The 25,528-nt window shown below is 41.8% G+C and overlaps 1 protein-coding gene across 1 annotated transcript in view; it reads right to left on the bottom strand.

The window, feature by feature from the left end:
• Positions 1-25,528, bottom strand: part of LOC116517055 (G protein-coupled receptor kinase 5-like) — a 76,685-nt gene that overhangs the window by 22,967 nt on the left and 28,190 nt on the right. Inside the window, exons 2-3 of the mRNA XM_032229824.1 lie at positions 7,277-7,372; positions 4,272-4,384 (exon numbers count right to left, since the gene is read on the bottom strand). Coding sequence (XP_032085715.1) covers positions 4,272-4,384; positions 7,277-7,372 — 209 coding nt within the window. The remainder of the gene's footprint in view (positions 1-4,271; positions 4,385-7,276; positions 7,373-25,528) is intronic.

Here is a 25,528-nt window from a genome sequence, read left to right as displayed (position 1 = left end):
GGATACAGACTGGGGCCTCCGTTGCTGGTGACACGTGTAAAATTTTTCATCTAGCAGCATCCAGATATTACAACCAGTTTTATTTTCCTAGCTGCTATGGGTTCAGACTTCTAAGTCCAGTGCATTATCGGTTAAATGCAAAAATACAATGGCAGGTGTCAAAATAAACAGAGCAACCACTGGTAACATGATTGACATCTGCATTGCTGGATGTTCAGATAGAAGGCATCTAAGATGACATTCTATTAAATCCCTGCCTGAACTTCGGCCCTAACACTGTTCTCTATAAATATGGTGAGTTCATACAGTGTGATTTATTTGGTTTGAGATTAGCAGGTGATGTGAGCCTAAAAATAACGTATTTAGCCTATGATCTGTGGCTGTCCAATATATGTAAATTCAGCCAGTTGTGGCTTATTCAAGAAACAATGACTAAGGACAACGGGTAAGCCCAGACATTGATTTCCAGATGTGAGATGCACTTTAAAAAAAAAATGTTACAACTGGAAGGCTTTTTTCTGAAGCAATTCTAAACCCAGTAAAACCAACTCTGCAATATTCAACTATTATATTTAATTAGGCTGAAGAAATTTGGGTCTTATTTAGACTGGTCAACTATTGGATAAGAATCTAACCTTGCACCTAGAAGCTTCTTGGATGAGAAGTGAAACTTCTTTCTCTTCCTCAAAAACAACAACAACAAAAAAACAACCCATCTCTTTGGAAAAGGCACCTTTGAGACAACTATAACCTGGATGACTGAGCACTGCATAGACATTTAAGTCTTGCACGAATACACACCAGGTGATTCCCTGTAACATTTGTTGAAAAAACCCAACAAAACAAATTGAATAATCCTATTTTGTACTTCTAGCTAGTGAAAATGCTGGTAGGAAATGGTAAAGCTGACTGCAGAGTGCCATGCTGAAAAGACTGGATTACTGTAACACACTCTACATGGGGCTGCCCTTGAAGAGTGTTCGAAGACTCCAGTTAGTCTAGAACGCAGCCACGCGAGCGATAGTGGGTGTACCTAGGTACACCCACGTTACACCTATCCTCCGCGAGCTGCACTGGCTTCCCATTGATCTCCGGACATGCTTCAAGGTGCTAATCGTTACTTTTAAAGCCCTACATGGTATCGGACCTGGCTACCTGAGAGACTGCCTCCTGCCAGTTACTTCCCTGAGGCCTATAAGATCGCACAGACTAGGCCTCCTCCGGATTCCATCTGCCGGTCAATTTTGACTGGCGACTCCCCTGGAGAGGGCCTTCTCTGTAGCTGCTCCAGCCCTATGGAACGGTCTCCCCATTGAGATCCGGACCCTTACTACCCTTCCGGCCTTCCGCAAAGCGACCAAGACCTGGCTGTTCCGGCAGGCCTGGGGCTGTTGACTTTGTCCAGACCCATCCTAAGTTGTGAATGTTGTGGATCTTTTAATGTTGTCCTGTTTTTGTATGTCCTCCCCTTTCCCTTTTTTTACTTGTAAGGCGCCCTGAGTCTCTTTGAGAGTGGGCGGCATACAAACTAAATAAATAAATAAAGTTTTCTTAGACCATAAATTTAGTTCTGGTTGGACCACTGAAAAAGTTACTTTGGTGTAAAGGTTAAGGCAACAGGCTAGAAACCAAGAAACCATGAGTCCTACTCTTAGGCATGAAGCCAGCTGAGTGAGCTTAGACCAGTCACTCACTTTCAACTCAAGGAAGGAGGCAATGGCGAATCCCTTCTGAAATCTTGCTGGGAAAACTACAGGGACATGTCCAGGTGGTCACCAGGAATCAACTCTGACTCAAAGGTGTCGAAAGAAAAAGGCCACTGAGAATCTAGGGGGCAAAGAAAAATTTCCATCTGCTGTAAACCATGTTAAGACTGCTGGTCTGAAGTGCTAAAGCAACCTCATTGTGCAGTTTGGAGACAATGGTGCCACTTGGAATATTTAAAAGCAGCCCAATTCCATTATAGTGACCATATCATTTTAACATTTAGTACCTGGCGGTTCTTATTTTCCCCTGCCTCTGTGTGGAGGGTTTTTAAGACCACAATTCCGAGAGCTTTCCAACTTTTCTTCTTATGTAATCTATTCTGGGAGCTTTTCATGCTACAAAGGTTGGTTTAAAAATCACAAAACCAGGGACAAATTTCTTGGCATTGCAGCTCTATCCATTTCTATTAACTTGGAAACAAGAATGGGAAAACAGGGTGCTGAACTCTGAAAAATGAAAAGCATAAATCCTTCCAGATCCTTCAACACCCTTCTTAAAGCATTTGATGCTCCCCAGTTTTAATTTCCTTGAGAAAAGAACCCCTGGCCTGGTCAAGTTCCTGAACCAAATTTAAATAAACAATGACTTTTTATCACTCAGCCTTTCGCTGGCTGAAAGAGTCCAAACCTTACAGAGAATTGGTTTCCAAGCATGTGTTTCCCATTTTGCAGCCAGCTGACCGGATCGGCATTCCTGTCACTCACGTCCAACAAGCTTATGAAAATAAGAAAAAGGCCTAAGGTTCAACAAGCTCCCTCCCATTGAGAGGAAAAGAGAGAGAACAATGTTGAATTGCATAAACAGTTTGGTAATGAGAAACACAGGGTGTTTTACGAGGTTGATGTAAGGCCTCCTGGCCATCTGAAAAGGCCTCCTGGCCCAGGAGCAAAAACAGATCAATTTTCTGATTGTAAATTTGCCTTAGTTCAGAAGATGCGGAAGAAGGAACTTGGAGAGGAAAATGAGTTGAAGAAACCCTAAGCTATGATTTGTTCTGCTTGAGGTTAAGATGCTTTCAGGCTGAGCAAAATTTTCAAAAGAAAGACATGAGTGGGGGTTGCAACCCACAAAAACACTAGGATAGTATTTCAGATGAAGGGCTGACTTTTAAATTACACGTCATCCCAATGGAATTTTTGCACCGTTGACTTTAGAGTGGGTTGAAAAACACACCCGCCTTTCTGATCTTCTCCCAGAGGTCACGCTGCAAGAATTTGGGGTTTTTCCCTCCCCCCCACCGTTCCCCTCTTTTATTTTTTTAAAGTTGTCTTCCCTCTACAAGAAAATCAAAAAGGCAGTACTGACAGGAAGAAGGTTTGTAAAAGACAGAGAAGATAAAAATGTTGCCATCAGAATTTTGGTGAGCAGAATATCTCAAAAGAGTGACTTCCTCTGTAAGTTCCAAAACTGGATACTAGGAACTAAAACGTTACTAGGAAGGGATTTCCCACAGCGCAGTAAATAGCACAGCAGTTGTGTGAATAAAGTCATGAAAGTTTCTAACTTGCATCCAATGTTTACTAGCCAGTTGGGAGAAGATGGATGGGAAATTCCAAGCCCCCCATAAGAGACCACCTCCTGTCTATGATGGGCAGAGATGAGATATATCGTTTTCTTTGAGGTTCCTTAAATATAAGACCTTATGTTTCAGATATAAGAAGCTTGGGATAGTAAGTTAAAGATTTAAGAATAAACAAGGCTGGGGAATATTTTGTATGGATATCAGAGTGTGCATTGTGTGGTTTACCTCAAAGTGTGTGTGTGCTGGTGGAAGGGTAGTGTAGATGTGCGTGTTTTCGGAGTGTCACTACCATGGCTTCTGGGAAACAGATATTCTGAAGTCTTGTGGGAGTGCCAATACATGCTTTGGCACCTCAGTTCCATCCCAGCCTTCTTACTAAGCTATTTTTTTAAAATCATCATTTTGCCTGGTGATAAACAACCACATTGGCTTATGCAGGCCTGGACATGAGCAGCTTCTTAGGTGACAGCCATTTTATGATGAGAAACACCCATGATGGAGTCTCCAAATTCCAGCTGGTTACAAAGGATGAAGGATCAAGCTGAAGCACCTCTCAAGAGTGCTTGGCAAATGACCTTTCTCCTCACACATGCCACCCGATCCCACTTGTTTTCAGTGGGAGATTCCTGGGACCACCAAACCCATGACCAATTGCATGTAAGGCAGGTATTTTGTGCCTAGCTAAACCATTCCTGATTGGAGGAGGAAAGCAAATGGACTTATTATTTATTTAATTAGATAACAGGTCCATGTAGTTCAATATGACATATCCTGTAAAAGGTTTTTTTCCTGTCACTCTTCTAGACTTGAAGTACCAAGGATTCCATCAACTTTGCTGCTGACGTATGACACTTCATCATCAATCTCGTGCTATCCAAAGTTTTGGCATACTTTAAATGGGAGTTGCCAAAGGGAATCTGGTAGTCCCTTAAGGACTGGCTGAGCAAAGCCACAGACACTCTAGAAACTGTGCTTGCCTTACCACAGCGTCCAGGAAGTGGATACACCGTAGGAGTTCCACCCGGGTCTCACAAAACTGTCGAAATAGAAGTCGGCCGATGGGTTGCTTGTCACACAAACTGTTGTAATCTCGTTCTACAAAGGAAGATATGGAGAAGGAATTATTGTCACTTGTAAGCAGACAGTTTTCAACCATGGGGCTTTCAAGGGTGGCCTTCTTAGTAGAAGAGCTTCAAATGCAACAAGTTGGAATGCCATTTTTAAAGCTGGGGTGTCCAACCTTGGCACCTTTAAGACTTGTGGACTTCATCTCCCAGAATTTCCCAGCCAGCATGGCTGTAAATATTTATAGCTAAAGATGCACACAATTCCCCAAAGAAGAGGGCTACATTTAAATTTCAGATCAGATCATAGTTCATGAGATCTGGATTTTAATTTGCTTTGCTCTGTAGCCAGAATTATCTGAATGGCGCACAAAAAATGAAACCAAGTCTTGTTATGAATGTATGCTAATTCAAACATTGTTTTAAACCACAATGTGCTTAACATTGGTTTTTAAAATAAGCAATAATTTTAACTCATTTATTATGATTTCAAAAGGACAATGGCTGGACTCATTATATAAGCACATAACAAACAAGCCGCATTAATGTTTAGTGTAATGTGTGAATACGGATGATACTGGGGATTATCATTACACATCTGAATTCTGAGCAGATGAAAGTAGAAAAAATTCTAAATCATAATTCATCTTTTTAGCTACAAAACTGTTCAGCTTTGAGATGATATTTTAGCTGATCTCAAAACACAATTTTTTCAAACAAAGATGACCTTTGGGTGGAGGGGGGGGGGGAAACCCTGGATTCTCAAAACTTGCTTTTCAGATATTGAGAAGGCCAGATCGTTTTTGCACATAGGTGCTCTTGGCACTTTCCATGTCTGCAACTTCTGGTTGTCACAATCATATCCTGCTGAGCCCACCCAGGAGCCCATCTGCCTTTGCCCAACTCCTTCGCATTCCCCATTTCACAAACCTTCCTTTAAACTCTTTTGTAAACATACTTTCAAGCAGAAGGAACATGTTCTCATTTGCATCTCAGCATGCTCCTTCTGGGAACAAACTGACTTATGAGAAGATGGGGGCAGATGCAAGAATCTCTAATAGTCTACAAGGGCCTGGGAGAACAGCAAGCTTACTTAAAGTCAGAGACCAGGCTGCACAATCACCAAGGATATTAATTTACTCTTTGCGTTGATTCACTTGAAAAAAAAGGCACACAAAACTTCTTCCAACGAGATGACTTGAAGATGATTCGATGCATGAAAATCACACATTAAGCATGATGGAAGTCACTTCCAACTACCCCATGATAATCAGTATAATACAGTAGTTATGTGCTGCATTAGGAGTGGGAAGGCTCTCCCATTTCAATCACTAAGTCACAGTGACTTCAGACCTTTATTCCCCTCCGTCTACCCCCACCCCAATACTTGTAAGGATTTTAGGAATTAAATGGATCTACTAAGCCTTGTAAAATCTGAGGAATCACACAGTCATATTTTAACAGGTCATCAAATTTCAGCAGTGCAATTCTGGAAAACTTGGGAATCACTCTTGGAAGTGGGTAATGGACAAGAGTGTACAGGGCCCATGATGATCAAAATGGGATGGATGAAATTATAGCAAATCTTTATCCAGCAGTTTATTTAGTATTAGACATTTAGAGAGCTGGAAGGGATCTTGTAGGTCATCTAGTCCAACCCCCCCAACCAAGCAGAAGACCCTAAACAATTTCTGACAAATGGCAGTCCAATCTCTTCTTGAAAGCCTCCAATGATGAAGCTCCTACAACTTCCGAAGGCAACTTCTGTTCCATTGGTTGATTGTTCTCACTGTCAGAAAAAGGGCACTGGTCTTATCTGACATGCTCCTTCTCAGAGCTGACAAGCTCCTTCTTGGAGTTTCTTGGCTCAGCACACTGGAGAATGTCTCCTTATTTCTAGATTGAATCTCTCCTTGATCAGTTTCCATCCATTATTCCTTGTCTGGCCTTCAGCTGCCTTGGAAAATAGCTTGACCCCCTTCCTCTCTGAGGCAGCCCCTCAAATATTGGAACACTGCTATCATGTCTGCCCTGGTCCTTCTCTTCACTAGACTAGCCATGCCCAGTTCCTGTAACCGTTCTTCATATGTTTTAATCTCCAGTCCCCTTGGCTGCTTTTCTCTGCACTTTTTCTAGAGTCTCAACTTTCTTTCAGTGGCCAACCAGATGTGTCCAAGATGCTCACAAGAGAGATGGAGACACTTCTCTCCAATCATAATTTTCTTACAGCTGGCATTTGGAAATGTGCAACTCCAAACTGTATAGAAGTTCAAGACTAATCACCTGCAACAGATCAATCCTCTCTAATTGATTCAGTCCTGACTTGGCTAGATTCTGCATTGATTCAATCCATTTATTAAGTAAATTAAGCTAAGTAAATTGCCATTGCCATACCAATTGGTGATGAATTCCCCAGATAATTATTACTTCTCCTCCAACAAATGCACAGTCTAAAATTTAAGAGAGTAGTAAGGAAGAGATCTAAGAACAAAAGTTGTTGAACAATTGATTATTCATACTTAGTTTTGCTCTCGGACCCTTTCCTCATTTCTCTGTTAAATGTATTCATTGGAGGAGAAATATCACCTCTAATACCTTTCCCACGGTTTGACATATGACCCCACAGTCTTACTGAGGGGAGGTTACTATGCTCCATTTATACATTGAGTCCTGGTAGGCACTATGTCAGGTGGTTGTTCAAAGCCAGGCACCTTTTGCATGGTCAACCTATGTCTGGATGTTCAGCAACACATTTGGCTTTCCATTGGGAAGTGATGATATATGAAATCCTACTTTGATGAGGCAAGAGTAACTCTGCTGATCACAAGGAAGTAAGCTGGCATCATTTTGTGGTGCTTTTGGCTACCAGTTCTTGCATTTCCTTGAGTATAGGGAGGAATGGTCTGTCTCTTGTTGCACTTACCCAACCCTTTCCGGAGCTCATCACATTGGCTGATGTGTGGGAACTTGAGGATCTCTCTCCATTTCTTGCTCCTTCCTTTCCGTTTCCCTCCACCTCCTACAAATCAGAGAGAGGAGAGGGAAGAGGAGAATGATGAACGTGAATAATACCAAGACTTGTAATGGGTTTATTTTCTGACTCTTGTTTTATCTTCCTTCTAGAATGGCCAGGACGATGTTGGTTCCCATGCAGCACATACAGAGCAGCACAATACCAATACCATAGCAGTCAATCTGATCCATCATAAATGAGAAGAACATCCTGGTGCAATTTTTATTAGGTAGAGTGCTTGTATTTAACCTAGTTATAATTTGATCAAATATTATTTCTTACTATTGTATTTTGGATTATGCAATCATGTCTTTAGAATTTGCAACCTCCTTTATATCCCATGCATCAATTAACCCCCCCCCCAAAAAAATTGTACAAAAATAACTTAAAGGTGAAGTAAAACAACAAAAACATCTTTCTCAATGGAAGAAAAATTTTAGAAGACTGAAACTTGATGGTTAAATGCAAAGCAAAAACTGATGAACAGCGTCCCAGAGAATTCAAAGAAGCAATTACATTATATGACACATTTCAACAAATCTCTTTGTCAGGTGCAAGAACCACAGGCTTCTTTAAAGTATTTTTACTGACACATGCAAGGCAGTCTGGACAGACTAAACAGACTTGGCATCCTCCAAGTTCTTTAAAAAAAAAACCTGGCATGAGGCTGGTTTGTAGAAACATCCAGCTCTCTTTAATTTACAGCTCTTTGTAAGTCTTCTTTCAAGCAAGGGGCAGTAAGTCTGTGTCTTCTTCCCAGATTTTATCTATCCAAATAGGCTAATACAGTGTTTCTCAACCGTGACAGCTTTAAGATGGGTTGACTTCAATTCACAAAATTCCCCAGCCAGTGAACCCAATTCTGGACATTGAAGTTCATCCATCATAAGGCTGCCAAGGTTGAGGAACACTGGGCTAATAGCATAAATATGCCCTTAGCTTAAATATGGTCACACTTGACCGCTAGCCATAGAAATTTGCATGACTGAGATTTGGAGGGCAACAGGCATCAAGTATATGCAACTATCTGAATCATGGAAAGCACCATGCGGAAAAAGTACAGAGAAGCAGAAAGCTTATTGATTGAAGGGGAAGATTTCCCCTTCAGGTCTTCTCCCAAAGGGCACTGGAATTGGATAATGGTCATTTCTAGCAGAGGTGACATGCTGATTCTTACCACTTTGCAATATGTTATTTCTCGTTGGTTTAAAATAATGCCCAAATCAAGCTTCTGATTTGGCATAATCTCAAAATGATGTACTATAGTTGAGTTTATTGTTCAACCTCCAGAGGCTGCTTCCCATGGAAACAGGAGTGCACTTATGATTCTGAGTGCTTGAATGAGAACATAAGTGCTGTGCTGGATGAGATCAAGGTCTTCGTGGTCCAGCATTCTTGGTCAGAATCCCAGGAATCAGAAAATATTAGACCAGCCATCCCCAATTGGTACCCTCCTTGTGGATAGTTCCAACATATTTAGAAGGCACCAAATAGTCATTAGATGATTTATAAGAACAAAGTCCCAGGGGTCCATCTTGAACCTATTGCTTGCTAATACAACCTACCGCACTCTTCACCTCTAAACCACTGCTTGTCAACATTCCTCTCCACCTCTGTAACAAGTTAAAGCTATTATATTTTTGTCCTTCCGTATCAGCAGACTTCCCGCCTGTTGTGGATAGCTAAGAAACACTCTGCGCAATACAGAAATAGAAGATTGTATCTCGCTTCATAGGTGGTCCTGACAGATTCTACATGAGATGACATTTCCCATTGTTCAGATATGGTTCCATGTGGAAGAGAAGTTAAAACAAGCATGGACTTTGAGATAATCCTTCAAGGAGTGTCTTAATCAAGTAAACCCCAAATAATGAACACAAGGAGGAGGAGTTTAGATATTCCAAGCATTTCATGCATGTTATCTTGATCTACTTATAATAACTAAGGCTATGCAAGGCATTTGAAAAGGGTGCTTGCAGTGAGTGTTGGCATGAGTGAAACAATCTACCCCAAAATATTCAAGTAGCCATATTTTTAGGAAGGCTCAACAAGGCTTCCCTGATAAGTGCAGGTCCCTGCACAGATGACTTCTTTTGGGACTGCTAGCAAAACCAAAGCAACAATTCCTGTAAAGGTAGATAACCAACGAAATCCTTTGAAACTTCTAGGATGTAGCTACTTTAATAAATTGAATAAGGGTACTTTTATTTTCCCTAGTACACTTAGGAAAGTAACCTCATATTTTACAAGGCAGATTCCTCCTTGTAGTGATGGCTGAGGTTGCCAAATTGAGTACATTTGGCCCACAAGTATGATGTGAATTAAGAATCTACATTAGCTTCCTGCCTGAGCAGGAAGTACCTTCCAACTCTGTTATTCTGTTATACTAACATAAATCTAACAAAACAAATATGGCTTGCAAAGCTCATTTCCCTGCTCTCACTGGGATCTTCTTTGTTTCTGCTTCTTATATTTTAAAACAACTTCAGGGACCAAAATGTTTTTTTGGTTCAGCTCATCATCTAAGCATCTAATATGCTGTTAGCCTTCAATAAGATCAGATAAAAATTGGGAGAGAAATATTGGTAGACTTTCCTTGCCTAAATATGCCTTTGTTTGAGGCTAGAAGATTGTGCTGGATCCTTACATATTCATAAATGATGGTCTGTTGAGTAAATCACCCTGAATGAATACACAAATTGCACTATACCATAAACCATTCTTTTCAGACTACAGTGGTTAGCTTTCCCCAACACAATAAGCATAATCATCATCTGTGTCCTTGCAGATCATGACCACAATTCCCAGCAGCCTTAGAAGAAGAAGTGGAGCACTTCAATGACATCTGGAGGGCCATTGGCTGCCAACCGTCTGCTAAAGCCACACCAAACAGCTCATATCATGACTTAGTACAATGGGTATAAACAGTGGTGGGTTTCAATTTTTTTAGAACCTCTTCTGTAGGTGTGGCCTGCTTTGTGGGAGTGGCTTGCTGGCCATGTGACTGGGTGGGAGTGGCTTGCCAGCCATGTGACTGGGTAGGCATGGCCAACTTGTAAAATGTGGTGAAACTCACTTAACAACGCTCTTGCTTAGCAACCAAAATGTTGGCTCAGAAACTCTGGCATTTGAAGCACGCAAGTCTTAAAGCTGTCAAGTTACAAGACCCTTGCACCCCTAACCCTTTAGAAAAAAAAAACCCCAGGGGTGTTCAAACTTGACAGGTTTAAGACTTGTGGACTTCAACTCCCAGAATTCCTCCCCCAGTCATGTTGATTCAGGAACTCTGGCATTGAAGTGTGCAAGTCTTAAAGCTGTCAAGTTAAAAGACCCTTGCACCCCTAACCCTTTAGAAAAAAAAACCCGGGGGTGTTCGAACTTGACAGCTTTAAGACTTGTGGACTTCAACTCCCAGAATTCCTCCTCTCGCTCTTCATCTTGATGATGTGCGGACGGGTGGGGGGAGGGAGCTGGAACCGGTTCTAAACGGCACTGTAGATTTGTGGAACCTCTTCTATAAAGAGGTTAGAACTGGCAGGAACCCACCCCTGGGTATAAGAGGCAGAAATAGGGTATGGTGGAAAACAAAATAGCCTTGATCTCAGTGAAGCTTACAAGGTGCACTAGGACTAATCCTTATCTCTCAGCATCACCTATACAGGTAGTCCTCAACTTACAACAGTTCACTTAGTGACCGTTTAAAGTTACAATGTTACTGAAAAAGTGACTTATGACCGTTTTCACCCTTATGACCATTGCAGCATTGCCATTGTCACATGATCAAAATTCATACACCAGGGAACTGACTCGTATCTGTGACGGTTGCAGCATCCTGGGGGTGGGGAGTGGGATTGTCAAGTGATCACCCTTTACAACAGTGTTTCTCAACCTTGACGACTTTAAGTCCTGTGGACTTCAACTGGCTGGGGGATTCTGAGAGTTGAAGTCCACAGGACTTAACGTCACCAAGGTTGAGAAACACTGCTTTACAACCTTCTGACAAGCAAAGTCAATGGGGAAGCCAGCTTCACTTAACAACCATATTAGTAACAACCATGTTACTAACTTAACAGCTGCAATGGCTCAATTAACAATTGTGGCAAGAAAGAGCTTAAAATGGGGCAAAATTCACTTAACTGTCTCGCTTAGCAACATAAATTTTGGGCTCAATTTTGGTCGTAATTTGAGGACTATCTTCTGTTACAGCTGTGATGAGAAAAAGGCAATAGGAAACTACATATATTACCATGAGACTCATAGACAAAAGGAAAGAGACAAATGAAATAAATAAGAGGAAGGAAACAGAAAGCACTTAAGTACTTGTTCTTCTAACTACAGGAACTACCTTCTAAACTTTTCTCAGGGTTTTCTAGGCTCCAGGAGGGGTTGCTCCATTCCTGCTCTTGTAATTAATCTTTTCCCTTTCATAAAGGTTGTCCCTTCAGTAACCTTGTTGAACCAATTCCAAGAGTTGAGGAACTTCACTTTCAGAGACGATTCTTGGAGCTGAAGACTAAAGGTGGTTCCCACTTCCGCCATGGACAATGCGTCCATCCTCTGGTCTCACCCGTTAATGGCCAACTAGCTTCCTTATCTCACTGGCTGCCATCAGGAGACTCCGTCTTGTCCAAGACAATGGCCTTCCGTGCACAATGCAGACGCCTTAAGTTGAGGAAACTCCCCAGAATGATAATCCACCCATAGTAAGAAGCTATTGCTTGCTCTTTCTCAGATGCACTCACATACTGCACATCAGGGGTGTCAAACACAAGGCCCAAGGGCCGGATCCGGCCCAAGGGGTGCTTAGATGTGGCCCTGGAAACAGCGAAGGACTGGCCCGCAGTTCTCTACCAGTGAAAATAGGCTCCCGAGCTCCGTTTTCAGTTGTGTCAGCCTCCTGCAACCCTCTGCCAGTAAAAATGGAGCTCGGAAGGGCCGCATGCCCACCCTGTCCACACCCACCCTGGCCCCCTGAGGTCAAACATGATCCTGATGTGGCCTTCAATGACATCGAGTTTGACACCCTCATACAGATAGCCCTCAATGTATGACCATAAGAATAGTTGTTAAGTGAATCCTCCTGTCATTAAGCGAATCAGGCTTCCCCTATTGACTTAGCTTGTTGGAAGCTGGATGGGAAGGATACAAATGGTGATCACATGACCCTGGGACAGCGATATGTCACAAATACATGCCGGTTGCCAAATGCCCGGATTTCAAATATAAAATTAATTAAATGCAAATAATATGATTGTTCCTTGTATATTTAGTAATATTGCCTTCTGTCACGATAAACGTTGCACTAAGCTAGCACATTTTGGAATAGTTTCACATCCAACATTTTTGGCAACCGCATGTGGAACTTTTCCTTTATGGATTAGAGTTGATTATACATCTGATCTGTCAGGGTATGTGAAAGTTCAGCCAACAGTTTGCTATTTACTCTCACTATTGTCGTGACTTATGAATCTAATTGTTGTTGTTCCTCGATTTGCAAAAGAAATTAGCTCAACTTTATGTAATTTTATCCAGTGGAATTCAGGCACCCCTAGTTAATTTCAACACACTGTTTGCTTGGCTGCAATACAAGAATAGAATAGAACACCCCACCCCAAGTTTTTATAGGTAGTGAAAATAATGTTATTGTTAGTCCCTTCCTTCTGCTCTTGTGAAAATTAGAGAGTTCTTTATAAAATACATCATAGATACAAAACTACAAATCAACTATCAAACCTTTTGTACATCCAGTCATTTTAAAAACTTGGCTCTGCCTCAACGTTGGACAGCATGTTTGAAGCCCTGTAACAATGTCCTCCCATCTGCTCTGCTAGACGGCAAATTCAATAATAGACCATGCATTGCTAGTCAAGTAATCATTGAAACTATTAGATGTGTCCTTTCATTTGTTTGGAACATATTTCATCACTATTATTCTTGGGCATAGATGCTTGTCAGATTTCTTTCTTTAGCAGAAAAACAACTTGAAACTTTGGGCTTATAGAATCCATTGTTAACATTTTTTGTTGTAAACAGATATTTTAGACTTCTTAAAAATAAGAACGTGAAGCTGAAGAGAAATGACAAAAATCAAATAAAAAAATAATATTCACCTTTGTTTTGGGAATGGAAAGGGTTTTAAACGACGTTAGAGAAACTGAGGTCCTCCAGATGTTGCTAAAAACAGATATTCGTATCCGTCCAAGGAGGGATAAATTTCCCATGCTATGGCAAACATCTGGAGTGACAGGTTCCTTGCTCCTTTTAGTCATCTGAAATATTTTGCATCAATGCTGATATCTGTAACTATGGATCAGCTAGCCAGACTGTTATCTTTGAGGAGCTACACTCAACATATTTTAAAAGCCTACTTCTAAGCAACCCTTAGAATTCAATTCTAGTTTCAGATGATTAAAAGAGAGAGAGTGAGAAAAGGGCAAGAAAAGTAGCCATCCAATCCACATGGTGAGACTGTCTTAGATCAGGGGCCTCCAACCTTGGCAACTTTAAGACTTGGGGACTTCAATTCTGGAAGTTGAAGTCCACAGGTCTTAAAGTTGCCAAGGTTGGAGACCCCTGTCTTAAAACGCTCATATCTGTTTCCACGAGAGAATCAACAGCATGCTGACAAGGTCTTCCCTCCTGATTTTATTACGACTCCAACACCCATCAGTCGCAAGAAGGCACAGAAGATTGATATTTGGGTTGCCAGATGTGAAAGACCAGATATCAGCTTCCTTATGTTTGGGGACTATTGTATTAAGAGTACCAGAATAGAACAGAAGATAGTAATCTGCCTGCACTGAAAAAATCACGAAAGCTTCTTCCAAAGCAACGTTGGGAATGATGAGCCTGGAATCTCTGCCAGAATCACCTGGTTTATTTTGCCAAGAAGGGATATTCTATGCAGAGGATTCAGTAGCCCTGCTGAGGGACATCTCAAACTGGAAATGCCTGAAATACTGGATATTTTTTTTTTGTACCAGGCTGCTTGGCAATTTCTATGCTTAGGAGCAAGGTTATATGTTGTGGGGTGTGGTTGTGTGTGTGTGTATGTGTGTGCGTGTTTAATTATTGTATGCCATCCAGAAACACACTTCTGTGAGGGGAAAAAGGAAAGGAATCCCTGAAGATTTTACTCAGCTTGTCAAGGTTCCGACTGAGGCATGATTGAGAGGGTCCTAACTTTTTATCTAAAACTTTATTAAGTATATCATTTTGGCATGTTTGAAGGCAAAACTAGATATAGAACTTCCCCATGCTAACCTCTATAGATAAAGTTCAAATTCCAACACCCCCCCCCCCCATTAGCTCAGGTCACATTGTCCAATATGGTCTCTGGATATTGTTGTGGGAAAGTCTTTTTTGGCTTCCATAAACACCTGCTGAAATGCCATTGGTTATCACGTTGACATCTTGATGTCTGGGTCATTTCCTATCTCCCTCTTCCTCCCCTCATAGCTTGTTGGCAAGTTGAGATGCGATAATAGTTGCAACAGCTTGCCACCGCTAGTCATTGCTGACTATAGGGGGCGCCGCTCACCTCTGTTTCAAGGCCCCTGAGCAGGGACTGTCCGAAGACATTCCTGTGGTCCTGTGGCCAGCATAACATCACGAAGCACTGTTCCTTTCCACAGAAGTGGTACCTCTTTATCTACTTGCATTTGCCTGCTTTCAAACTGCTAGGCTGGCAGGACAGGGGGCAAGGACGAGAGCTTATCCTGTCATGTGGTGCGCAGGTTTTGAACCTGGGCTGTTGGCTTTCCAACCGACAAGGCCATCATCTAACTGCTGAGCCACCATGCCACCCACCTATCTGAGAGGTGACCAATTTGTTTGGGTGACTAAACAAATAGCTAAATAAATAAAACTGTGACTGTTCAGGAATTTTGGAACCCACTGTTGCCCAGTTAGCAACAGTGTGATGGCCAACAATCAGGACTTATAGAAAGTCATTACACTTGATATCCTGTTCACAGTCATCCACCTTGCTGCTTCATTTTCTTCCTCCTCCTCTTCCTCCTCTTCCTCCTCTTCCTCCTCCTCATCCATCATCATTTTCTTCTTCTACTTTGCCTATATGGCTTCTAACTTAGTGTCTTGATATAGTAAGATATACAATATATGTATTTAAACTGCCAGGGCTGGATTTTCAAAATGTTGCAAAAAAAAAACAAAAACAAAAAACAAATCAACCAACCCCTCAAGTATAATAATCAGGATTGGGTGTGAGAGAAGTGAAGGAAATTCTTGGATCTTTTAAACTTAAAATAATTCAAAAGTATTAGGCTCTGGTTACCACTTATGCCTGAAACAGCTCTATACAAGGGCTCCCTCCCACTTTTTTTTTTTTAAAGGAGACTGCTGGGGAGTGTGTGTGTGTGTGTGTGTAGATGGGAGATGTATGGATTTGATTTTCTTCCCTTGCTCCCCCTCCTGCCCCCCTCCCTTCACAGCCTAAATGCTTCACTTATGAAGTAATCCCTGCGGAGATATGACATCAGCACTCTTCTGGACAGCTCAGGGCTGATGGCTGGCCAGGCATAACTTCTTCCGTTGAACGTTTCCCATCCAAGAGAAAGTGCCTTATGATGTCAAGGTAAGCCAAACCGGAAATGCCCACCCCACGAAATACAGATGGCTCCATCACCCCACCAACAGGGTCTGAGAGTGGCACAGCCCTTCACAAAACTTGTGGAGAGTCCTTGTAATTCGGAGCCCTCCAGGGAATAGGCTGGGCAAAGGCTTCCTGTTGGAATCGATTCACTTCCTCTTCTATGAATAGGCTGAGCGTCAAGAGCTGGAACGGGCTCCTGTCAGTAAATAACAGGAGAGCCCTACGCACTTTGTTTCTTCCACTGGTTTCAGCGTCTCTGCCTCTTCTGTCTTGCTAAAGGCTACTGCATCTCACACCAATGCAGAGTATCCGCTGGAATGCTGGATTCAGAAGGAATGCATTGGTCTTGGGCAGGGGTCTCCAAATTTGGCAACTTTGTGAATCCACTTTACTTAGTACAGGGGTCCCCAACCCCTGGTGCAGGGACCAGCACCGCAGAGGTGGGTTCCTACCAGTTCGCACCTATTCGGTAGAACCGGTTCATCAAATCTACCGAACCAGTTAGAAGAGGTTCCACCAGTGGACCCGGAAAGCAGGCCACACCTACAGAAGAGCTTCCAAATTTTTTTGAAACCCATCTCTGGTCCTTGAATATGATTATTCTACGCTATCATGCTCATATTTATAAAACTCAGTGCCTCTGTGAAAGGTAAGGATGACTACTGCGTTTGTGGTGCAATCAGAACATTGTGTGTGTTGAAGTTGTTTTAACGCAAACCAAAGATGCCTTTTAAAAAACAAGTTTACATCATATTCTTATGCATCCCAGTGCTGTGTGTGAGGTAATTTAAAGTGGTTCTGACAAGTGTCGTCGGCATCTTCATATCCGGTCACATGGGCGGCAAGCCACTCCCATCCAGTCACATGGGCAGCAAGCCACTCCCACAAAGGAGGCCACACCCACAGAGTAGGTTTGAACAATTTTTGAAACCCACCACTGCAGCACCGGGTCGTGGCATGTCAGAAACCGGGCCACACAAACAAGTGAAGCCCCATCCACAGGATGCAGGCATTACACCAAACCACGCACCCTCCAGTCTACGGAAATACCTCTCTCCATGGAACCGGTCTCTGGTGCCCAAAAGCTTGGGGGCTGCTGCCTTAGCATACTCCCCAAACCCAGCTAATTAGGGCTTGCAAATCATGGTGCTGTACCCAGACACCATGCATTCCTTACTGGGCTGCTGGGAGTGGGTAAAAGCAGCTATCATTTCGCTTTTTTTTTGGAAGCAAAACATGTCCAGGAACCTCATTCTCTTTTGATTCTGATCCTCTCTCTCTCTCAAAAAAAAAGCTGATTAGTCATCAGTGTAAATGGGGTAAAGATTTCCAGCTGCAGTTTGGGTTAAACCCAGCATCCTTTGCCAGATGAAATTGAAAACAACCAACTACGTCAGCTTTGCAGTGATGAAAAAGAGAAGAAAAGGCTAAGTCCAGCCAAAAGCACATGGAAACCTCCCATCACTGTCTTTTCCAACCTGCAAAGGAGTAACGCGAGCTAAAAAGATTTGGCTGGAAAATCCCAGTCGTTGGCTTTCTTGGCTTTACTTACGCACGGTGAGGTTGTTCAATGGACGTTTGGATTTCCTCTTCCTAGCTCACAACAATAGCTGGGCTCAGCCTTGCCAACTTTCAAAGAGCTCTTCTCCTCCCCAAAGTCTTGCCACCCTCCCCTCTCCATCTTCTCAAGAAGCCCGATAACGATCTTATTAAAGGGCTATTCTTACCTCATGTCTGCCGTCAGCAAGAATTCTTGATAAGACCATAGACGTCTGGACATTCTTTTACATGTTACAAATTGAGTTGGTTTTTTTAAAGGGGGGAAAGAAGGGGCAGGGTGATCTCTGCCAGGTCCACTTCTTCTCTCTGAGCCTTGTATTGATTTTTTTTTGGGAGGAGGAGGAGACACAATTTCAGAGTAACACAGGTCTAACCCAGAGGAGGACACAACCATCAATTGGTTCATCAACAGATACTAGTGGTAGGGATCAATATGTTCATTGCACTGACAATTGTGTAAGCGGAAATAAACAGTATGGGGCTTAGCAGACTATACAGACTGAGCTACTGCTGCTTCTGACTGAGCATGCTCGGTGAATCTATAGTGCTGTTTTCAACCAACCACAGCTAAGCAAATTGCAGAGAAAACTTTTCCATATCTCAAATGTTTATCAGGATATAAAATACAAATACAAATGATGGGAAACTAGGGGAGGAAAAAGGGAAGAGGAGAAAGTGTAGGGGAAAAGAGGGGGAAAAGAGAAAAGCATTGACATCGGACTCTTTTTGGCATAGTAAAATAAGATAATAACATTACAGCAGTGTTTCTCAACCTTGGCAACTTGAAGATGTCCCGACTTCAACTCCCAGAATTCCCCAGCCAGCATTCGGAGTTGAAGTCCAGACATCTTCAAGTTGCCAAGGTTGAGAAACACTGCATTACAGCCTCAACTTTTTTTACTTTTACACAGTAATATACACTTGCCATTTCTATAAGAACAAAAACTTTTCTATGCAAGTAATCCTTGACTTGCAACTTGTTAAGTGAATTTTGCTCCATTTTACAACTTTTTTTGCCACGTTGTTAAGTGAATCAGGGCAGTTGTTAAGTGACTAACACGGCTGCTAACTGAATCTGGCTTCCTCATTGCCTCTGCTTGTCCGAAGGTCACAAAAGGGAATTATATGATCCAGAAAACGATTAAATATGAGTCAGTTGTCAAGCATCTGAATTTTGATCCTGTGATCATGGGGATACTGTAGCGGTCGTAAGTGTGAAAAACAGTCGTAAATCGCTTTTTTTCCAGTGCCATTATAACTTTGAGTGGTCACTAAGTGAACTGTACCAAGTCAGAATATCTGTACATCCACTCAGTCCTGCCTACTGCAAATTGAATGTTTTCCAACATCTCTAGTAGGAAGAGCTCTTTAGCTCTTTCTGTCACTATGATTTGATGATAATACAGTTTTTCCACCTCTAGTGCGTTGCATCTTTCCCCAATTTTACACCTTCCTGATGTGTACATGTACACACTTCCAATGCCCTTAGCTTCAGAATTCTAAGAAAGGTAGCGGGGAAATCTGTTCCTTTGCTTTAAGCATCCAGAAAATAGTATCAAGCTGCCTAGTACATCATTTGACTTTTTGTACCTTGGCTAACAGGATTAGGAAGCAACTGATGGAAAAGACTTTTTGGTTTGAGAGGGTGGAAACTGAGATCATCCAGAAGGCCTCATATGAGCCGTCCTTGACTTACAACCACAATTGAGTACAAAATAACTGTGGCTAAGTGAATTTTGTTTTTGTTTTTACCTTTCTTGCCACAGTTAAGTGAGACACTGCAATTGTTAAATTAGGAACATGATGTTTAAATGAATCTGGATTGACTTTGCCTTTCAGAAGGTCACCAAAGGTGATCGCATGACCTGGGACACTCAACCGTAAATATGAATCAGTTGCCAAGCACATGAATTTTGATCATGGGGAAGCTTGCTGTTGCAATTTCAAACAATCATTAAACAAACTATTGAAAATGGAAGCTTACCTGTACTGGATTGAGAATTTAAATATGCTAGACTAATCTGGGTTTTAAACCATTAAAGTTGGGAGATCACTCTGGAGAGAAAATGGTCCTTCGGTTTCGCACTTTGTCTATAACTATTACTGCAGATTAACTTTCTTATCTCTACTCAAACTGTCAAAAGCAGCTAATAGAAGCAAAGGCCTCTATTAATTATGATCAATGTAACCATTAAACCAAATGGATGAAGGGGCTCTCACACGGACCAATGCAGATAATTTTAATCCCCGTTTCTTCTACATCAATTCTTCATTTACCACTATATTGTTTCCTGGGAGTCTTGAAGTTCCTGCTTGACCAACTGCAGAAAGGGTGAACACAACAGCAATGCCAGGATACACCAACCACAGATGTCCCACACCATTGAGTATCTCCATAGACATTGATGTGTCCTACAGTGTTACGTAGGTTGGAGTAATAACAACAGAACACTTGGTAAAGAGCTACAGACTTCAAGCTGTTCAACAGCCAACTTTACAGCACTGTTGTTGTTTCTGACAAAGAAGTTAAAAATGGAATGATAACAAGCAAAAGGGATCCGTGTATGACTCTTTATGTTTCTCCCCATGCCTTGCAGCAAAGCAGGTTAATGGTCTGTGTCTACGGCCTGCTAGGGACGTCAATGCTAACACCCACATTTACTTCTTGGCACAAGAAAAGTTGTGGAAATTCCTTGGCTCCCTTATCAGCGATAAAGCAGCATTATCAGTGATCAATGCCGCAGTTAATTTGGCAAACGTAGTAGGTAGGCAGGCAGGCAGGCAGGCAGGAAGGAAGGAAGGATTTCCACTCACCTTTTGAGCAAGGGCTGCTCAAACAAATGGAAAGGCAGAACTACTATATAGAAATTTCTTCCTAATATTTCATTAAGTTGGAGGGAATAAAAGGCTGGTCTGCTGCCAGCCTTTTGGCCTTCCTTGAAGACATGGCTACATTAACCAGCCCAATGGTGATGTGGCACATTTGAGGCGACTAATGGAATAGCAAGCACCCCACTTCCTCCCTGTGTGCACTTTACTCCCTCCAGCTACATCCTGCTTAATTTTTGTTTTATTTTAATTCTTAAATTTAAGATTTTTATCTCCCGACCTTGTTGATGTGAAAGCTTTCAGGTTGGGAAGAACAGGGATTGTACATTCCTACTTCCAAGTGCCACCAATATCTCCGGCCTACGAGGAGGCTAAAATCAAAACCCAGAGAGAACGAACCACAAAGGCCACATTACTCATTTCCCTCCCACTCAGGTCCCCTTGCTATTACTCTCCTTCTCTGGGATGCCAAGAAGGTCAGGAGTGGGCTCCACAGATGGCAACTCCGAGGTGAACAGCAGCCAAACTGCGCTGGCCTAGCACATCTCTCAAAGCTGCCCTAGCAAACTCCTTCGAGGGTGAGTCAGCTCTCCAACCAACCGAGTGCGTAATCCATCTCTCTCTCTCTGTGGCTTTTTTTTTTCTTTTTCGTAGTTCCATGTGAGCCCATTCAGGAAGGAAGAGCGGGAGCTGTTTTCTAGCACGATCACAAGCCATGAGCTTTCCCTTTCAGGACAAAGGCAGTCACAGAAAAGAAAAGAAGAAGAAGAAGAAGGCAGAAGGGAGGATTACTCTACGGATCTCAATTCTGAAAAGGAGATTTGGGATGGGAAGGGCAAAGGGTCATCAGCCTGAGGAGTGTAGTGGCTGAGAAGGTGTTTCCAGCAGGCCTTCCGCTTGGAATCATCCCACAGGTACGCATGCAAACATGCTTGGGTCCAGAGCAACAATATACGAGGGCTGGAAATTGTGGAATCAACATTCCATTGCATGTCAGGTTCTAAGTTTTCTTCTGTTTTAAAAGTGCAAATTTACCAAAGGAAACCTTGGGATCCAAGGCCCCGATGACTTGATAACATTCTATTAATATATATCTATATCAGTTAAACACAGCTCTCCTTCACTCTCCACCCTTCGGTGCAAGCTAATTCATTGTCAAGATCATCAACAGATCACTATAAAGGTACATTTTACAAATCATTTGTTTTCTAAGCTGTTGCCCTCAAGATATGCTTGGCCCAAGCTGCTTGAAATATCTGGAAATAGTATCATATTATATCTGAAGGAAACTAGATTTGGATTAGATTAGATTAAGCTAGATTAATCTAGTTTGACTAGAAGAGGCTTTCGAGACTGTTGAAGAAATGATTTTGCCCATCCAGTGTTCCTGTTCCATTTAACATGAGGTGACCGGGAATGTTTTATACCCCAAAAGTATGCTATTTTTAAGCTTTTTAAAGCTTATTTTAAACCAGTTCAGCATCAAACCCAACACTTTTCCTTGAAAATGTCTATGGAGATTCTCATTCATTCATTCATGGTTGTCTCAAAGGTGCTTTTTTTTCCCAAAAGGTAAAAGAGAAACTGAAGAAGCTTTTTGGATCAGAAGAAAAATGTCTTCAAGAAAAAACAAAGAACATCCAGTTGCTTTGGGGAAAAAAACCAACCTTTCGATTTTCCTTGAAAAGGCTCCATTACAGAGATATGATCATAGGATGCTACCTAGAATTTAAGTTTAAACCAAGTTGCATAAGCTGGTCAACTTTAAGAGGTATGGACTTCAACTCCCAGAATTCCCCAGCCAGTCATGCTTGCCAAAGTTGCCCAGCTTGAGTTTAATCTATTCTGCAGTCACTATTGTCCTAGTCCAGAATATACATTTGTCAATAAATTCTGTGTTGTATGTAAACTCAGCCATGAGACTTGTTCAATAAACTACACCAACCTTATGGGTTTATAAACTCATTTGGAATTTTAAAAGACTGTTGTTAGCACTCCCATAAAGTGATTGCCATGGAGGATGTGGCTAATTAAAAAAAAAGATTCATATGATAGAAAGTGAACAAAGCAACGGGCTTCATCACCACCATTTTATTTTCAAATAATGCCCATTTGGCTAGTTGAACTGTCTCAGGATACCTGTCAGGCATGCCTCCTTCAATATCTAAGAAAGGAAAACCTCAACTCCATTTTAATAGAGTTAAATTACTTTTACTAGATATGAAGTGAAAACAGCAAAAGGAAAGCAAGATCTGAGTCAGAAAGGCGGGAACATATACATATCAAATGTTTACCCAGCATCCTCCCCCCCCAATTCCCCAACCCATTGTCCAATCTGCAACTCCCTAAGGTGTCATGTGGGGTGCATCTTCAAACAGCCTCATCAAGTTGATATGCGAAACGGTTGGCCTTGACCAAGTCCAAACATCAGCCACCAGCATGGGCAGAAGATGGTGAGAACAAGACTCCTTCAGCACAATATAATTGCCTTCCCTAATACTATGCACACCCACCCCACCCACCCGTTCCTATGGCAGCCAATAGCAAACAAGCATAGCAAGCAAAACAGAGGCTGACATCACCGTTTCTCATGCTAACTCTCCATTCATTTTTCTAAAGTGAATGAGACTACCGGTAAATAAAAATATTGGGCAAAGATTTTGGTAGATGGCAAGAATTGTGTCAAAGGGCAAATTGTCACGTTGGGGTGCCATGCTGTTAAATGAGAGAGAGTGGGAGAGAGGGGGGAGGGAGGGAGGGGGAGAGAGAGAGAGAGAGAGAGAGGGAGAGGGGGAGAGAGAGAGATTCAAATTTCAATAAGCTCTTGGACCTTTTATTCATGGCTGTGTTCCCACAATGCATTCAAGACTGCTTGGCATACCCTTGCTGAATTATTATCTCAGTACTGTTATCATGCTGTGCTATAAAACAGCACTTAGAAATCATGGTGGTTCAACCCAACATTACATCTTTCCGCAATGCATCTATCCAGAGCTCAAACAAGTGCACACCAAATTAAATATTTGTAGCATAGCGGGACACTCACACAGAAAGGTTAATGGCTATATCTTTACCACCAGTCATTAATTAAAAGGAAAGAACACAGGTTATAACCTACTGAAAAGGAAGAAAGGTTAAATATGTTTGTCCTGCACAGCCTACACCTTTGTGACAAAGTTTCACATGATTATTTCCATGCTGTTAGGAGTACAACCCCATCATCTCGAAGCACAGGAGAAACCATCCTCACTGTTCAAGAACTCAGCTTGAATGTTCTATGCTTCAACAGTGATCAATGGGTTTCTTCTAGAGAGGTACCTGCTGTACATTCCGTTTTTGCACTTTGGTTTAAGGATTAATCTTTAAACCTTTCCTGAATAGACACTTCAATAGCAGCTTCATAGATCCCCCCCACATATACAGCAAGTGTATTATTTGCACAATTAGAACAAATAAAATAAATCCATCGCATTAGTACTAATGAGCCTCAGTATTAGTAATAATGAGCTGTAAGCCTATACAACACATTAAAAAAAAATCACCGAGTGCTACTATTTAACCATGTCTCCAGTTTACAATTCTGTTTTTCCTATGCTGAATTTGAGTTGTTACTCTAGAAGAAAATAAAACAAGAAAAAAATGTCTATGTGTCCCTATCTCTCTGTTTCCCACTGTAGATCTGGCTTCACCACATCTTTTAAAGTACTCAAATAATATTTGAAAATGCATAAGAAACCTATTTCTACCTTAAGAACTCTATATTGTGCAAACCCAGCATAGTTTATAGAATAACAGGGTTGGGAGGACCTTGGAGTTCTTCTACTTCAACCCTCCTTCCCACCCCCCATTTGAACAGGAACCCTATACCATTTTGGACAAATAGTTGTTCAAACTCTTCTTGAAAACCTCCAGAGCATCCACAACCTCTGAAGCCAAGCCATTCCACAAATTAATTGTTCTCACCAAGAGGAAATTTCTTCTTAGTTCTAGGTTGGATCTCTCTTTAATGATCTTCCACCTGCTACTTCTTATCCTGTCTTCAGGTGCTTTGGAGAATAGGTCGACCTCCTCTTCTTTGTGACAGTTCCTCAAATATTGGAAGACTGCTACCATGTTACATGTAAGGCACTAGGTTTTATTCCACAAAACATGCTTGAATTCATCATGTCTTCGCACAAGGTATGAGCACAACTACAATTTTAACTACTGTATGATTCTTGGAGTATACTAGTAGTTTTGGGGATTTTCTTGAAAAACCAGTCAGGTGGATTTAATTTTTTTTTCAAAAGGAGTATGCTAAACATCTAGGATTTGAAAGGGCATTGCATCTCAGCATTCAAGTGAATTCGAACCTGTTGTGCTGGCTGTGTAGAAAGAGCTGCATTGTTAGCTATATGGAACACCCAAGGAAATGACCCTGGGCTATTTCCTGTCTCTGCCACATACTGTACCTAATCACACTCCTTCAATGAATACTCATTTTGACATTCAACCAGGAAAGACTCATCCGCTTGTCATGTTTTTGCTTCATTTGAGCCATAGATTGATAGGAAACTTTGCCTAATATCACACACACAATCTTGCACTCTAAGCTTCCAATCAACAATTGATCTTTCAGAGATCAATTTCACTACCTCACACAGGGTGGTAGAAGGACAGCAGACAGAAACCCGATTGGTCCAAAAGTCTTCTGAGGCAGGTACATAGAATGGTGCCACCTAAAAGTATCTCTCTGGAGGAGCATCCCTCTAGGCACTTGGTTATTTATTCTCTCAGAAAACCTATGAAATTGATATTCTTCAATCGCTTAGTCAAGGAACCCCCCCCCCCTTATCACTCCCTCTGGATTGTGCAAGGGAAAATATTGTCCTATACAGGTTGTTGACACGCCTTCCTGTGATTGTAAACAGCACAAGCTCTTGATTCTGGATGTTGGACGTGGCTGATGGTAGTTGGAGCCTAAAATACCAAGAGGGTGTTGCCTTACCTGTCTGTGGAACTTCTAAATCTGGGTCCATGTATCACCCTAACTAATGTTTTGTTTAATTGCTCTTTCTTAGTTAAATACAATTTGTTGGACTGATGCAACATACTGAGCGATTAAACATGCTTCAGAAATTTCACTGGCTGAATTCACATAAAACACTAAAATCAAAACG

Source organism: Thamnophis elegans, chromosome 13 (assembly GCF_009769535.1).
Source record: "Thamnophis elegans isolate rThaEle1 chromosome 13, rThaEle1.pri, whole genome shotgun sequence".
NCBI lineage: Eukaryota > Metazoa > Chordata > Lepidosauria > Squamata > Colubridae > Thamnophis > Thamnophis elegans.
Note: the sequence above shows the minus strand (reverse complement) of the source record. Positions and strands in the feature narration are given on the sequence as shown.